At 42.9% G+C, this 17,740-nt stretch overlaps 2 protein-coding genes across 2 annotated transcripts in view; one reads left to right on the top strand and one right to left on the bottom strand.

The window, feature by feature from the left end:
- AGPAT2 (1-acylglycerol-3-phosphate O-acyltransferase 2) overlaps positions 1-4,521 on the top strand; it is an 83,906-nt gene extending 79,385 nt beyond the window's left edge. Inside the window, exon 6 of the mRNA XM_068249942.1 lies at positions 4,009-4,521. Within this exon, the coding sequence (XP_068106043.1) occupies positions 4,009-4,190 (182 nt within the window). The 3' untranslated portion in view covers positions 4,191-4,521. The remainder of the gene's footprint in view (positions 1-4,008) is intronic.
- A 9,404-nt stretch (positions 4,522-13,925) lies between these two features.
- EGFL7 (EGF like domain multiple 7) overlaps positions 13,926-17,740 on the bottom strand; it is a 43,592-nt gene continuing 39,777 nt past the window's right edge. The window contains exon 8 of the mRNA XM_068248021.1: positions 13,926-17,410. Coding sequence (XP_068104122.1) covers positions 17,388-17,410 — 23 coding nt within the window. The 3' untranslated portion in view covers positions 13,926-17,387. The remainder of the gene's footprint in view (positions 17,411-17,740) is intronic.

Raw genomic sequence — 17,740 nt, 5'->3', positions numbered from 1 at the left:
TTGTGAGAGTTGGAGAGGCATTTCACTGCCTATCAACAGTCCGTGGAAAGGAGGCCTTAAAAAGCAATGCTTAAACAGAAGGTATTTGCATCAATTCAGCTGTAAGTGAGCAGCTGGGGTTTCCCATGATGCATCTCTCCGAAATATGCAAATTATCTCTTTATACCCCTGAAAAGCCAGGCTTACATCCAGACCCGCTGGTGTACAGTGAGCCTCTACCTTATACCTTGTACAGAGCTGTGTGCAATGCTGCCACCTGCTGGTCACATATATGATTTGGCCTTTACCACAGAGACCTGATACAAGCTTCCCTTTGCCTGCTAGGGGCAGCTTGTCTAGCGATGAGATGCTTCAGCTTTAATGCTTATTTAAAGGAAAACTGACCTGAGAGGGATATGGAGGCCGACACATGTATTTCCTTTTAAGCAATACATGTTTCCTGGCTGTCCTGATCCTCTGCCTCTAATACTTTTAGCCATAGACCCCGAACATGCATGCAGGCCAGGTGCTCTGACTGAAGTGTGACTGGATGAGCTGCATGCTTGTTTTAGGTGTGTGATTCAGACACTACTGCAGCCAAAGAGATCAGCAGGACTGCCAGGCAACTGGTATTGTTTAACAGGAAATAAATATGGCAGTAGCAGCTATTATATTATTCTGCAGTACTTTACAGTTTACATACAGGATCTTCTAAAACAAATTAGCATATTGTGATAAAGTTCATTATTTTCTGGAATGTACTGATAAACATTAGACTTTCATATATTTTACATTCAAATACACACAACTGAAGTAGTTCAAGCCTTTTATTGTTTTAATATTGATAATTTTGGCATACAGCTCATGAAAACCTAAAATTCCTATCTCAAAAAATTAGCATATTTCATCCGACCAATAAAAGAAAAGTGTTTTTGAAACAAAAAAAGTCGACCTTCAAATAATTATGTTCAGTTATGCACTCAATACTTGGTCGGGAATCGTTTTGCAGAAATGACTGCTTCAGTGCGGTGTGACATGGAGGCAATCAGCCTGTGGCACTGCTCAGGTGTTATGGAGGCCCAGGATGCTTCGATAGCGGCCTTAAGCTCATCCAGAGTGTTGGGTCTTGCGTCTCTCAACTTTCTCTTCACAATATCCCACAGATTCTCTATGGGGTTCAGGTCAGGAGAGTTGGAAGGCCAATTGAGCACAGTAATACCATGGTCAGTAAACCATTTACCAGTGGTTTGGGCACTGTGAGCAGGTGCCAGGTCATGCTGAAAAGTGAAATCTTCATTTCCATAAAGCTTTTCAGCAGATGGAAGCATGAACCCACTTTTAAACCAGAAACAGTGGCAGAGGCGCCTGACCTGGGCTACAGAGAAGCAGCACTGGACGGTTGCTCAGTGGTCCAAAGTACTTTTTTCGGATGAAAGCAACTTTTACATGTCATTCGGAAATCAAGGTGCCAGAGTCTGGAGGAAGACTGGGGAGAGGGAAATGCCAAAATGCCTGAAGTCCAGTGTCAAGTACCCACAGTCAGTGATGGTCTGCGGTGCCATGCCAGCTGCTGGTCTTGGTCCACTGTGTTTTATCAAGGGCAGGGTCAATGCAGCTAGCTATCAGGAGATTTTGGAGCACTTTATGCTTCCATCTGCTGAAAAGCTTTATGGAGATGAAGATTTCATTTTTCAGCACGACCTGGCACCTGCTCACAGTGCCAAACCACTTGTAAATGGTTTACTGACCATGGTATTACTGTGCTCAATTGGCCTGCCAACTCTCCTGACCTGAACCCCATAGTGAATCTGTGGGATATTGTGAAGAGAAAGTTGAGAGACGCAAGACCCAACACTCTGGATGAGCTTAACCTCCCTGTCGGTTAATTTTTTTTGCCAAATTGGCAAAAATCCTTTTTTTTTTATTTATTTTTTTGTGTTTCATGTAAAGCTACCAGAGTGGTAGCTACATGAAACACCACTAGAGGGCGCATGTGTCCCTCTAGTGTGATCGTCGCCGGCATCAATAGCAAACAGGGGAATGCGTATATAACGCGCTCCCCTGTTTGGCTTCTCCTGTCGCCATGGCGACGATCGGAATGACGTCATGGACGTCAGCGTCCTGACGTCAGACACCTCCGATCCAGCCCATAGCGCTGCCCGGAACTCATTGGTCCGGGCAGCGCAGGGCTCTGGCGGGGGGGGGGACCCTCTTGCGCCGTTGCGTACGGGCGATCGCCGCAGAGCGGCTGCGATCAAGCTGTACGCGCGGCTAGCAAAGTGCTAGCTGCGCGTACAGCATTTTGAATGGAGGAAATCGCCCCACCAGGGGCTGAGATATCTTCCTGCGCGGCATAGCCAGAGCTCAGCTCGGGCTTACCGCCAGGAAGGTTAAGGCCGCTATCGAAGCATCCTGGGCCTCCATAACACCTGAGCAGTGCCACAGGCTGATTGCCTCCATGCCACGCCGCATTGAAGCAGTAATTTCTGCAAAAGTATTCCCGACCAAGTATTGAGTGCATAACTGAACATAATTATTTGAAGGTTGACTTTTTTTGTTTTAAAAACACTTTTCTTTTATTGGTCGGATGAAATATGCAAATTTTTTGAGATAGGAAATTTGGGTTTTCATGAACTGTATGCCAAAATCATCAATATTAAAACAATAAAAGGCTTGAACTACTTCAGTTGTGTGTAATGAATCTAAAATATATGAAAGTCTAATGTTTATCAGTACATTACAGAAAATAATGAACTTTATCACAATATGCAAATTTTTTTTGAAGATCCTGTATTCATGTCACTGAGGGGCTCACAATCTAATCCATACCATAGCCATATGTCTGTGTATGTATTGTAGTCTAGGGCCAATTTAGGGGGAAGCCAATTAACTTATCTGTATGTTTTGGGATGTGGGAGAAAACCAGAGTGCCTGGAGGAAACCCACACAGACACGGGAAGAATATACAAACTCTGTGCAGATAGTGTTCTGGCTGGGATTCCAACCGGAGACCCAGCACTGCCAGGAAAGAGCGCTAACCACTACGTCACTGTGTTGTCCTTCAGGTTCTCTTAAAGGGGAACTGAAGTAAGAGGTATACGGAGGCTGACATATTTATTTCCTTTTAATCAATACCAGTTGCCTGGCAGCCTTGCTAGTCTATTTCTCTGCAGTAGTATTTGAATAACACCAGAAACAAGCATGCAGCTAGTCTTGTCAGATCTGACTTTAAAGTCTCAGGGCTCGTTTCCACTATTGCGGTGCAGAATCGCCTGGATTCCACCGCTGTTGAAATTCCATGAATTAGCATGCGGATGCGAATTTTTGCGCGTTTTTTGCCGCGAATTCGCATGCGAATTCGCATAGGTGAGGGTATATGCGAAATTAACCATGTCACTGCCTGTTTGAATTACATTGGTACCTATGCGAATTCGCATGCGAATTCGCATGAAAATTCGCATACCATAGCCGCATGCGAATTTCCTATTAAATACATTAGCGGCGATTCGCATGCATTCCACTCGCAGGCGAATTCGTTGGCTCTTTTGTGCGTTTTTTTACCGCTGAAAAAAACGCACCTCAACAACGCTACAGTGGAAACAGGCCCATCCACTTGCATTACATGTGCGAATCTGCATGCGTTGGACGCATGCAGATTCGCGATAGTGGAAACGAGCCCTCAAACACCTGATCTGCTGCATGCTTGTTCAGGGGCTATGGCTAATAGTATTAGAGGCAGAGGATCAGCAGGGCTGCCGGGCAACTGGTATTGCTTAAAAGGAAATAAACATGGCAGCCTCCATATACCTCTCTCTTCAGTTCCCCTTTAAATGCAAAATGTGTGCACCTGGGAACTGGCTCAGACAGATGCACTCCCTGCCAACTGTGTCTGCCAAGATACAATAGGGGAGAGAGCTCTGCCCCTACCGGAATACAGTGTAAGGGGTATAATGAGATCTGTGTGTCTCTACCAAAATAGAATAGAATCTGAAATCACGTATTTCTTCTGTCTTCCTTCATCGTTTTCAGGCACCATTAAAGTGGAGGTTCTTCCAAAAATCGACATTTCGGAATTGAAGGAAGACGATATCGCTCCGCTGTCGGACAGATGCTTCAGCGAGATGCGTCAGGTTTTTTTCCAGCTCTCTGGCAAGCCCCTCCCTCCAGCCTCGCAGACCGCCCCCAGAAGGTCGAAACCGCACCTGAACTGAGAGTGACAGACCTATAGACAGAGATCGCGGGCGGCCGGAGGAAACACTGGATTTACCGCACACGACTGCCTCCGCGATCCGCTCTCCATGCTGCTTATGGGAATATTTGGAAGAAATGGATTCCGTACGGCACAAACTGACCGCACCTCCCAGGAAGCTGAATTTCCCACGTGGACATCGCCTGATTTCTCGTTCTTCCGGATTTATGTCGTGCCGATTACAAGGGAAGCCTACTTTTCTGTTTGAAAATTGCTACAACTCATTAACAGAACTCTATAATACATTCTGTCATTCAATGCTATTAAAAATGTATTTCTTAGATCGCAGCCAATTTTGAGTTCCGAAGCTGAAATCGCTCTTTTTGCTTTTAATCTGTCCTTTTTCTGTCGAGTACAGACTGCCCAGACATCCCCTTCTCCCTGTGCAAGTAAACCAGCTGCACAAAGCAGGACCCTTGTCGCTCATTTTCCACACTTGGACTAATCCGCTGACCGGCGACAGACATGGCCACGCCCAGGTCACACTCTTGTATTAGGAACCATGTGGAATGACTGGTTTACATGCTAATGCTTGCTGTTGTGGCCCTGCAGGTATAGAGCGGAGATAGTTAATGAGATTCTAATCATTTCTGGCTTGCATGCAAATTTAATATGAATTGGGCCAATCAAAATTTGTCAGAAAGTGCACTGGATTGGCCCAGCTCAAAGTTGAATACAATTTGCATGCAAGTTGTAAATATTAGCATTTCGCTGACTGTCTCTGGTATAAAACTGAATTGAAGCGACAGTCTTTTTTTCCCAGCGATAGTTTTACGGTAAGCCGCCAGTGATAAAGTCAATCCCACTGATAATTGGTTGAAGTTTGGGGATGCCGTCAGCCATTTTTGTATTCGCTATAATCCATTTTTTTGATATAATTATACTACAACTTGTACAGCAGGCTTCTCCTAGAGTTTTGTCATGCCTGGCTGTCCTGCTGATCATCTGCCTCTAATACTTTCAGCCATAACCCCTGAACAAGCATGCAGCAGATCAGGTGACTGATGTCAGACTGGATTAGCTGCATGCTTGTTTCAGGTGCGTGATTCAGACACTACTGCAGCCAAAGAGATCAACAGGGCTGCCAGGCAACTGGTATTGTTTAACGACCTAAAGACCGTGTCACGCCAACAGGCGTCATTGCGGCGGCAGCCGCAGGACCGCTTAATGCCCATTGGCGTCACATCCAGGGGCCGGATTTTGCAGGAGATGGGTGGGCGGGCTGGAGAAAAAAATATAAAGAAAAAGAACACATTTATTTAAAAGATAATAAGATAAATATTTATTTAAAAAAATAAACATTGGGGGAGCAATCAGACCCCACCATCAGAGAGCTCTGTTGGTGGGCAGAAAAGGGGGGGGGGGGGTTGAGTTGTGCGGCCCTGCAACAAGGCCTTAAAGCTGCAGTGGCCTATTTGCAGAAAAATGGTCTGGTCTTTAGGGGGGTTGTAACACCGCGGTCCTCAAGTGGTTAACAGGAAACAAATATGGCAGCAACACCAAACTTCATCCAATTGTTTTGACGTTCCTTGGAACAGAATGAGGCCTGGAAGCCACTACAAGTCGCAAATGTCAATCGCTAGCGGTTTGTAAGTGATTTCATGAGCGTTTCCTGTCAATTTTGGTATTGATTTTACAAAAGTGTAAGCTTCTTGCCAGTGATTGTGATTTGCGATTTCAACTCTGATTAGTCTTTTAAAATTATTATACATTTTTTTTACAGTTTGCATTCGTTTAAACCTGCACACAAATTTCTATGTGTATCCATTCATGAGCGATTTGCCAGCGCTTCAATAGTGGCTAATCGCGATCGCTACTGTGGATTTGGGGACATGATTTGTAGTTACGCTTGTGTCCCTGCAGGGTAAAATCCACTTCCTGTGAGAGCGGTAAAGGTCGTTTGTCCGGCTCCGGGGTCGGCACGCCGCCGGTCACTCTTGCTTGGCGAGTGGTCTGGCAGTAATGGCGATTTAGGGTTCATCTTCGGTTCTATCCGTTCTCTCGTTTTCAGCACTTGACCTGGTCAATTAGATGATAATTATTCTGACTTCTTGCAGATTTAATGCGCATTCTGACCCGTGCCAAAGTCAGCAGGACAAGGAAGGGTGTTGGATGGGCCCCATTTTAATCTGCATAGAGTTTGCATGAAATTTGCATACACATCGGGAGCATGGAAAATGCCGGTTTTGTTTGGCCGGGGGCTGCTTTTGCGCTGTTTCAGCATCTGGAATGTTTAAATCCAGGAAAGATGTGTTTCAATTAGCTTTAATTTGTTTTTAGCTGCCTGTATGCTGTAAGATGAAAATCCCATATTGTGCTTCTTATTAGGCTCCAAGGGTTTTTGTTGTCAAGATGTCCGCACCTTGGTACAGCCCTATGCCAGCGTATGGCAAATTTTGAGTTGATGCAGAGTTATGCAGATTTTGTATGCAAATTTATGGAGTTTACAAACGAACCAATCAAATCCCGCTGAGGTAAATATCGATTGGTTCATTTTCAAGGTGCATAAACGTGCATTTAAAATGTGCATATTCCTGCATCAAAATTATTTGTATCTCATTGACTGTCCCTAATCGCCAGCAATCCTCTCCTGAAATCTGTGCTGTTGAAGTTTCCGTGGGCGGGTCTGAGATATACAGATATTGATGGGCTGTGACGGTAATTATTTCTGAAATTAGTAAATTAAAAGTCATTCAACTGTAATATAGGAAAGGTCCTGACTAGGGATGATTTGTAAGATGCAAATACTTTCTCCTTGCATTCAAATTTTATGTAAATTATGTAGCTTGAACTTGAACCTATCAGAATAACTTCCTGTCACTTTTTATTGGTCCAAGTTCAAGCTACATAACATTTACATGGAATGTAAATGCAAGGAGAGATTATTTGCATTCGTTGATCATCCCCTAGTAATGACAGTTTGTAGGGTAATATTTTATCAAGCAGCACATACACTGGACAATTCTTTGCACTGATTTTTTTTTGGCCATATTTCATTTTTTGGCGTTTGAAAAGTGTAGATATTCTTCTTGTCTGTCCTGATTCAGCCTTCTGGGCATAGACTTGACTTAATTTTTTTCCCCGTGTTTCTTGCGGCATACTGAATCTGTCACACCTTCATTCCAGCTCTGCAGAACATGAGAAATGTGGATGCCCTGGCCTGAAGGTGCCCATGGCATTTAAACAGGGTTGTAAAGTGGAGATTGAGTAGAGGAGTCTGAGTCATTTTTGGGTACCGGGAGTCGGAGGATTTTTGTACCGACTCCACAGCCCAATGTTTTGCTCAGATTTTTATGATCAAATTGTACAGAAAACTGCAGTGTGTGGAGAAAATCCACGTGAAGTGTTTCTATGGTCGTTTGGAATACAGCATTTTTGGATCGTTTCGGATGAAAGTGCCATAATCGACCCATTTATGGGAACAATCGATAATTACCTTCCGATGACTTACGATCCCGCAAATCTGATGAAATTATTGCATCTGAGGAAAATATTGCAACGGTAATCTGCACCTTGAGACTATCGAGCTGCTTCTATAATTAGGTGGGAGGAGTTTACAACTCACAGATGGGTCTTTCAGTTTCGTCACTAATTCTGCACGTTACCGCGATCCCAACCACTGATGCGCTAATCTGACAACACATTGCGTCCGAGTGTGGGTGATATCTAACCCATGTCTAATAGAGAGGATTTAGCACTGCTTCACACTTGGGCCACATACACACATCAGACCGTAGTCTTTTGAAAATGAAAGATCACAGACCAATTTCCCACCCTTCATGTAGTATGAGAGCCATACCTTTACAGTATTTTCTATGGAGCTGAACTCCCCATCAGACAGAAATCTTTGCAAGATGCTGCACACACAGATGCTGTACAGACACAAAAGATCAGTATCTGCAAAAGATCTGTTCCTGCCAAAGATCCGTTCCTGCAAATTGCATTCATAGTCTATGAGATCTGCACATCATCATACACACCTTGTTTAACTGACATTCATCTGCAGATCAGACAATCATCTGCAGATCTGAAAATACATCCTGGTGGATCTGATTGCAGATGAATGTCTGTTAAACAAGGTGTGTATGATGATCTGCAGATATCATAGACTATGAATGCATTTTGCAGGAACGAATCTTTTGCAGGAAGAGATCTTTTGCAGATACTGATCTTTTGAATGTGTACAGCATCTTTGTGTGCAGCATCTTGCAAAGATTTCTGTCTGATGGGGAGTTCAGCTCCATAGAATAGACTGTGTAGGTGTGGCTCTCATACTACATGGAAGGGGGTAAAATTGGTCTGATTTTTCATTTTCAAAAGACTATGGTCTGATGTGTGTATGAGCCTTTGGGTGCTTCGGCTTTGATTCAAGTGATGTCGTTTTTGTTTCCGTTTTGATTGGAAGGTGCAGATATGTAAACTGGGAAAGGCAGACACGTCTTGTTTTCCTGGCGAGTTTGTTTTTTGTAACATTTGATTCTGAACTTCTAAACAAACCAGCAACTGTTTTTTAATTGAAAGAAGAAGTCCAGTGAAAATCATATGTAAAAAAAAAAAAGTTCTTTGTTTTTACTATAATTATGTAGAAATGATTTAGGCCTGGTGCACACCAAAACCCGCTAGCAGATCCGCAGAATGCTAGCAGATTTTGAAACTCTTTTTCTTATTTTTCTGTAGCGGTTTTGGTATAGTACATTTCATATATTGTTACAGAAAAGCTGTTACTGAACAGCTTCTGTAACAAACGCCTGGCAAAACCGCTCTGAACAGGCGTTTTTCAGAGCGGTTTGCGTTTTTCCTATACTTAACATTGAGGCAGAAACGCATCCACAATCCAAAAAATGCCTCACCCCGGGAGTATGCGTTTCTGCAAAACGCCTCCCGCTCTGGTGTGCACCACCCCATTGAGATACATTGACCAAGCGGCTGCAGAAACGCTGAAAAAGCCGCTCGGTGTGCACTAGCCCTTAGTGTTTGCCCATTGTAAAATCTTTCCTCTCCCTGATTTACATGCTGACATTTATCACATGGTGACATTTTTACAGCTGGCAGGTGACGTCACTGGAAGGAGATGCTGCTTGCTTTTTTGGCAGTTGTAAACAGCTGTTATTTCCCACAATGCAATGAGGTTCACACACAGGAAACAGCTAGGACCATGGTCCTCACAGTTTCCTGTGGGAGGGGTCTCACCACAATATCAGCCATACAGAGGCCCCTGATGATCCGTTTGTGAAAAGGAAAATATTTCTCATGTAAAAGGGGGTCTCAGCTACTGATTGGGATGAAGTTCAGTTCTTGGTCACGGTTTCTCTTTAACCTCCTTTTCAACTCTGTTCAAAAGGAAACCCTTTTCTTTCAGTTCAGATTTGCTTTATTTAGCAGTGATATTGGATGTGCAAGGTTTGCTTTCGCCTGCTTATGTCTGCTTCCATGAAAACAGGATGTAGACACGCTGCAGGATTTGTATCAGCTGTAACAAGGAAATGTTTTTCTTTAAGGGTTATCATGCTTTTGCTGATATTTCTGAGAAGTTCTGAGTTCAGGTCCTTTTTAACCTGCTGTGCAGGCAGCCATGGGCCCCAGTGCAAAATTGCCAAAAACAGATCTTTTAGGAGACAGGGTTCATAGATTCTGGGAATAGCTGTTAGTCGTTTAACAAACGGTTATCTGATTGGTTGTTAATTGTTTGCTGTCTGCACCTTACATGTAGCACGTGTTCCAGACTCTAAATTGCCCATATATGGTACAATATTTTCATCAGATGCAATAATTCGATCAGAGTGTAACAATTAAATTGTACAGAAAACCAGGCAGTATTTAGAGAAAATCGACGTGAAACGATTCTATGGTCGTTTGTAATACAGAACTTTTGTTGATGGGAATGTTGCATCTGATGAAAGTACCATAATCGGCCCGGAACAATCGATAATTGCCTTCCGATGACTTACAATCTTGCAGATCTGATGGAACGATTGCATCTGAGGAAAATATCGCAATGTTATTGTGCACCTTTAGCTAAATCTATTCAAATGCTTGACTGATGTTTAGCTCCCCCCCCCCCCAATACTTTAAGCATTCGCACTTTAAGGCTACTTACACACCAGGACGTTGTGTTTAGGGGACGTTATAGGGCACATAACGTGCCCCTAACGCAATGCCTGGTGCTCTCTGGTGTGGACGTCGGAGTGAGCTGCGTTGTGCAGCTCACTCTGGCGTCCGTGATGCAATGATGCGTACTCTTGGACGTATGCGGCATCACGTGGTCCTGCCCGGCCAATCGCCGCACAGAGCGGCCGCTCCAGGAAGTAAACACTGCACATCACACCGTGCAGTGAATATTAATTAGCCATGTGCCCGGCCGCTCTCCACTCCTCCCCAACACTACTGAGCATGTGCACACAATCTAATGCGGCTTAGCCACGCATAACGCCCAGCATGCAGCACTCTCAACGGATGTGCTGCATTACAATGTAACGCAACGTGGGCACTGTGAACAGCCCATTGATTTTTCATTGCTGTGAGTTGGGCTGCGTTACAGGCTGCTCTAGTGTGCACCTGTAACGTCTTACTGTGAAAGCAGCCTAATAGTAAGATCACACCATTTCATGTTGAAATTGCGCTACACGCATGGAAAAAAAATTGCATGTTTAGTAGTGAAATACGCATGTACACGTTATTCAGAAATGCACTGTGGAAAGTGTGTTAGGGCTGGAACCCACAAGATCGTTTTTTTGAGCATTTTGGCTGCACTGCGATACGCTAGCGTTTTGCCAAAACGCTCAGCTGATGTTAATGGATGGGGCAACTTCCACAGGAGCGTTTGCGTTTCCCAGAAACGCAAACGCAGGACCTGCAGCATTTTGGGAGCGTTAGCGCTTCAATGTAAAGTATTGAAACGCTAGCAGAAATGCTCAGCAAAACCTAAACTGAGCGGTTTTGCTAGCGTTTTGCGGTTCAGCACACTGTAACAAAATGAAAAATAATTCACAGGACCAATCAGGATAAAAACGGAAAACGCTACGCACCCGCTGGGCAAAAAAATACAATGTTGCAAAACGCGACCGCAAACGCGCATGAATCCGCTTGCAAACCGCTCAGACAAAACTCTAGTGGTAGCGTTTTGCGTTTGCTGTTTTCAGTGGGTTCCAGGCCTTAAGGTGGCCACACACTTCGATCAATATTTTTTTTTCCTGTCAATTCCAGGCAGATTTGATCACTTAGAAGCTGAATACCACAACAAAGTCCACTGAGAATGGATCGGGGGATGAGCAGCGAGCGATGAAATATGCGGCAGAAAATTGTTCCCCGATCCATCATGCAATCGCATACCGTGGGAACAAACAAAATGCACACATGCAATAATTAACAATCGCTGTAATTCATGCTGGCGTCAATGCCGATTGGATCAACTGTCTGTCCAAAATTTGATCCATTATGATCGTCATTCAAAGCGAACAATTATGGCATGTAATCAGCCATTGTTCACCATTGTTGAATGAACTTTTAATAAACCATTTCACATGATATCGCGCAAAATGGTTATTAGTCAATGATTCGACGTAACAATTTTCTGGTGGCGTGGGCCTTGAACCTGCCTGAGGCCTGGAACCCACTAGGAACCGCCGCAGCGCTGTGTGCAGGGATTGCTAGGGCAATGGTCATTCCCCAGCGCTTAGAAGTGCTGTACAATACTTACCTGGCGTCCTTCCGTCCATAGCCCCGCCCCCTAAAGGAAGTGGTCATATGTACTTCTCTGGGACCAATCAGAGAAGTGCCTGTGACCTCTTCCTTTAGGAGGCGGAGCTATGGCCAGAAAAAGGAAATTAAGACACAGGTGAGTATTTAAAGTTTTATTTTTAAACGTGATCGCTCGTCCCCCCAGAGCGCGGCATAATGCCTTTAATAATGCAAAGTATATAAGCGCTGCATAAACCGCAAACACGCTCAAAATGCTGCATGTCCTGCGATCGTGCTAATGGATTCCCCCTCACTTACTTTCATTGGCAAAGTGTTTTTGGGAATCACTGGCCATAGTCGGCGATCCCAAAATTCTGCGAAAAATGCCCCTGTGGGTTCCAGCCACAATTTTCAACTGAAATTGATTTGATTATCAATCAGGCTAGCAGGTTGGCGGCAACAATATGAGGAATGAATTGGTCAATTGCAGCAGATGAAAGATAGACGACAGCAGGTTGACAGCCCATAACAATGCAGCACTGCAGTTCGATTTTCACGCTGAAATATTATCTCTATGCCTAGTGTGTGTTATAGGATCCAACCCCCTCTGATCAGATTTGATCTGAGAAGGATCAATCTTTTGGCCACTTCTGGTGCTCCTCTACAAGGCCTGGAACCCACTGCAAATCGCTAGCGGTTTTAAAATCACTGCCAGAAAACGCTCATGAAATCGCTTACAAAATGCTTATTAAAAAGTGTGAGCTTTTTGCCAGCGATTGTGTAGCGATTTGCAATTTTAATTCTGATTGGCCTTTTTTTTTTTTTTTTTTACGGTGTGCAGTAATTTTAAAACGCTAGCAAAATCTCTGTGTAGGTTTTGATGAGCGATTACGCCAGCATTTATATACTTGACATTGCAGAACTGCTAACGCAAAACACTAAAAATGCTGCATGTCCTGCATTTGTGATTTTAGTCATCGCAATTTCTCCAGTGGAATTTGGCACATTCATTAACATTAGCTGAACGTTTAGGGAAATCGCTAGCGGTTTGAAAACCTCCCTAAAAGCTCAAAAAAAATATTGCTCTAGTGGGCTCCAGCCCTGAGTGTTGTTTGGTCAACTTTAGCAGAACCTGAACACACCTATACAATCGCATGATCAGTGTGTTCACATCCACCAATGCGACATTGTGTACCAATAGGTGAGCCCCTCCTCCTACAACTGATCTGATTGGCTGGAATACCCCCACACAACCTATCAGCGATCTCTTGCAGCAGACACGATAAATGTGACATTTGATGTCAGTAGTTATGTTTGTATAAAAAATACCAAAGTGCCTTTATTGTTAGACAAGCCAAACAGTTGTCACTGTGCTGATGTGTACTTTATATGAGATGTAAAAATCTAAACAATGGTATAAAATGCTAAAATCCCCATTTGTGTCTCTCGTTACTCAATATCGATCTGCAGACTTTAATCTGTGTCAAATCCAATCTGTCTAATGGTGCCCATACATAGTACAATTTTTTCTTTTTGATAATTTTATTCAGTTAGATCGAAATATAAAAGTTTCCAATATGTCCGATCAGATTTTTATATATAAAAAAAACAAACGGGATAATCGTTCTTTTTTCTTGATCGAAATGTTTTATTTTATTCGATTTAATCATTTTGGTCGAATAAAGGGGAAATTGAATGTTTTTATTGTACCATGTATGGGCACCATAAACTGGCAGCGAGGGCTGGTCAATGAGACGCAAATAATTTTGAGACGATGCAGCATTATGCAAATGTATGCAGCCTGAACATGAACCAATCAAATCCTGCTGAGGTAAAACGCAATCGGTCCATTTTCAAAGTGCGTAAATTGAAATAAATTTTGCATAATCCTGCATCAACTCAATGATTTGCATTGTAATATGTTGGCACTTTATAAATACAATTAATAATAATAATCCCTACTGACAGCAACAGGCTCTAGAAGTGCCCGTTCTCAGCAATGTCACAGCCAAACACACGATTCCTTGTGTCAAAACATTTTATTTTTATTACACAGAATTGAAATAACACCATTTATCAAAAAAATACATGGTAAGATAAGTGTTTGCTTGACAGAAAAAAAAGTGTACCATCCACAAGAATGTGTATAAAACAAAACCTTTAATTCATCCATTACACTGAGCAGCACGATTGGAAGGTTCAGTTATTGCAGTCTGCACATGTGTTGAAGACAACTTTTTACACGTGACTAAAAATGCCCACACATCAGAAGATGTATGGACAGATCAACCAAGAAACAGATCTCTCTCTGATTGAATCTGTTTGGAGAGAGATCTGTCGGCTGCCCATACCCCGCAGGCCGATTCCCAATCAATTTTATGCTGAAATCGATTCAGAATCGGCCTTGTGACGTCGCATCCGCCGCCGTCCTCCCCGATGTAAAATGTGCCCCGTGCAATATACTGTCTGTATCCGCCACTTGCTGCAGCCTCTTCATACACGCCCCACGTAGTTGCCAGCGTATGTGTTGGCGAGTGTGTGATGTCAAACAAGCGCCCACATATACGTCGGCACATGTGTATGAGGACAGAGCGCGCAGCAAGCGGCGGATACCAACAGGTAAAGTATACTGCACACGGCACCGAGGGGGGGGGGGGGACAGCGCCGGGGATTCCATCACATTTGCCGCTTGTCCTGATATTGCACGCAGTTACCCCCACGCACCTGATTGTGCAAGTTGGCCTGACATCTTGCAGCATGTCCAATCAATACATGTTACCAATTTCGACCCAAAACTGGTTGCAGCATCAATCGGGCATAATTTAGCGACACCGATTTCTCATCCCATCTGATAATCTAATCAGATGGTCGATTGGCCGCCAAGTCGCCTGATGTATGACCACCTGAAAGCTTTATATGTACATACAATGAATGTCGCCTGGCAGGGATTGCGATTCGATCCGTTGGGCGACAGTTCGGACAGAGTTTGTGCAGATGTGTCACTAGCATACAGGCTGATGCACTGAAGAAGGTTGGGAAATTTTGTAAATCGATGTCTGTATCTTATGATACTTAAGGTGGCCCCTAACGATCCAATTTCCAGCGAAAAATAGTTTGAGCAATCAGAAATTCTGATCGAAAATGAAGTTCACTACACCATCAACAAACCAATCTTTGCTTCCTATCTAACCAAAATTTTGATTATTTTTTTTTGTTGGTTGTGATTGATAGGAAGCAAAGATTGGTTCGTTGATGGTGTAGTGAACAATGTATTCCAATATTTCACTTCCGATCAGAATTTGAACTCGAACGATTGTTTGCTAGAAATTGGATCGTTAGTTAATGATCCAATTTCTACCAAAAAATCGCTCTAGCGATCAGATAATTCTGATCGAAAGTGAAGTCATTCACTACACCATCAACGAACCAATCTTTGCTTCCTATCAAATCACAACAGACAAGAAAATAAAAATTTTGGTTAGACGAAAATTCAAATGGACGATTGTTTTTATGATAGTTCATACTTGATTGTGCCCAGCAACAGATCATTTACAACCAATCCGAACGATCATAAAAACAATCCAATTGAATTTTCGTCTAACCAAAATTTAGATTTGTTTGTTTGTTGTGATAGTGGAAAATTCAATTGGACGATTGTTCTTATGATCGTTCTTGCTGGGCACGATCAATTATGAACGATCATAAAAACAATCGTCCATTTGAATTTTCATCTAACCAAAATTTTGATTTTCTTGTCGGTTGTGATTGATAGGAAGCAAAGATTTTTTTCGTTGATGGTGTAGTGAATGACTTCACTTTCGATCAGAATTATCTGATCGCTAGAACGATTTTTTGCTAGAAATTGGATCATTAACGATCCAATTTCTAGCGAAAAATCATTCGAGTGATCAGAAATTCTGATCGGAAGTGAAATATTGGAATACACTGTTCACTACACCATCAACGAACCAATCTTTGCTTCCTATCAATCACAACCGACAAGAAAATCCAAATTTTGGTTCAACGAAAATACAATCAGACGACAGGATTAGATTGTGCCCATCAACAGTGATTTTTTACAACCGATCCAATCATAATTATCTGATTGCTCAAACAATTTTTTGCGAGAAATTGGACAGTTTGTGTCCACCTTTAGATGAGGTATAACAGGAGTTCCTCGCTGGACCCGGATCTGTCGCAGAATCCCGGGCATACATCACTGCCGCTGTGTGTGAGTAGCTTTGTGAACTATATACAAGAAGTGTATAAATATGGCTGATTAATCAGCAGCTCTGTACAGATTATTACCACCATCAGCAATGTCCAGCAGCCCAATGCCCCATCCAGACTCAGATGCAACTGTTCTCTCCATTTACATAGCTGTTGAGAGAGATCTGGCTGTGGCCAAATGCTAACCAGTTTTTAATCGATATTATGAGATCTGGTAGCCGGGTGCGTGGCGATTTTACATACGCAGGAACTCTGACTGTATTTATCAAGGTTAGACCCCGATCTCACAAAATAGTTATGCAGAATTGTGATTTCACGTTCCATCACACATATAGGGCTTGATTCACAAAGCGGTGCTAACCTACTTAGCACATCTAAAGTCTTTAGACGTGCTAACCAGGGTGCTAAGTAGGTTAGCACCGGACTTCTCAATCAGATCGCGCACTAACTTTGCGCGCGCAAAGTTTTATGCGTGCTAAGTCCCATAGGCTTTAATGGGCACTTCGCGCGGAGCGCCCTGCGCTCTGTGCAGTACGCGCGTAAAGTTTTATGCGCGTAAAGTTTTATGCGCGAAAAGCTTGTTTAGACGTGCTAAGGGGGTTTTCACAGGCGTGCTAACAGTTAGCACCGCTTTGTGAATCAAGCCCATAATGTATTTCAATGGCCTTGCATTGGATCCATGTTTTTTTGTGTGTTGTCCTATTTTTTAGAAATTGGGCTGCAGTCCTTTTTTTCCAGGTGTCATTCACATTTAATGCAAGCCAATTTAAAGGCAGGAAAATCATTTTGTTTTTACAAAAAAAAAAAGTCACATCTGAAATCCGAATTTGAAGTTAACGAGATACATTGTCATGTAAATCTATGCCATTGCTATGCAGGGATAAATTGTAATCCTCCCCCCAAAAATGGCATAAAAATATGCGCAAAATCGAAGAGGGGGAAAAAAAAAGTCCAAAGAACAAAACCCACAAATGCAATATTGGTCATGAGGAAAAATGTACACACAATTAGTCTGGATAAGCCCGAACCCCGGCCGAAACTTAAGTATTGTAACTGACTTGGTATGTTTGGCTTTTTAAAAAGCAACAAGAGGTAATAACAGGGAAGTTGGCTTGTTAAAAAAAAATAAAAAAATTAAAATTCCCCACAAGATAAGTTGTTTTTGGAGAAAAATATAAAACTTTTTGAAAATAATTAGTGTCCGATCAAGTCCTGTAGAAACGGTCACAGTGTTGTGTGTCTTCAGAGTCCATCATACTTCATTCTTACAGGAACCTGAAAAATAGAATAAAAGGATTTAAAGAGGGACTGTAGTGAAAATGAAATTAATAACATTTCTTATTTTTACAATAGTCATTTATAGATTAGTCAGCGTTTGGCCATTGTAAGATCTTTCCTCTCCCTGATTTACATTCTGAAATTGAACACATGGTGATATCTTTAAAGGGATACTGTAGGGGGGTCAGGGGAAAATGAGTTGAACTTACCCGGGGCTTCTAACGGTCCCCCGCAGACATCCTGTGTTGGCGCAGCCACTCCCCAATGCTCCGGCCCCGCCTCCGGTTCCCTTCTGGAATTTCAGACTTTAAAGTCTGAAAACCACTG

This window comes from Hyperolius riggenbachi, chromosome 8 (genome assembly GCF_040937935.1).
Source record: "Hyperolius riggenbachi isolate aHypRig1 chromosome 8, aHypRig1.pri, whole genome shotgun sequence".
In the NCBI taxonomy this organism is placed as follows: Eukaryota; Metazoa; Chordata; class Amphibia; order Anura; family Hyperoliidae; genus Hyperolius; species Hyperolius riggenbachi.
This window is presented reverse-complemented; position numbering and strand designations above follow the sequence as displayed.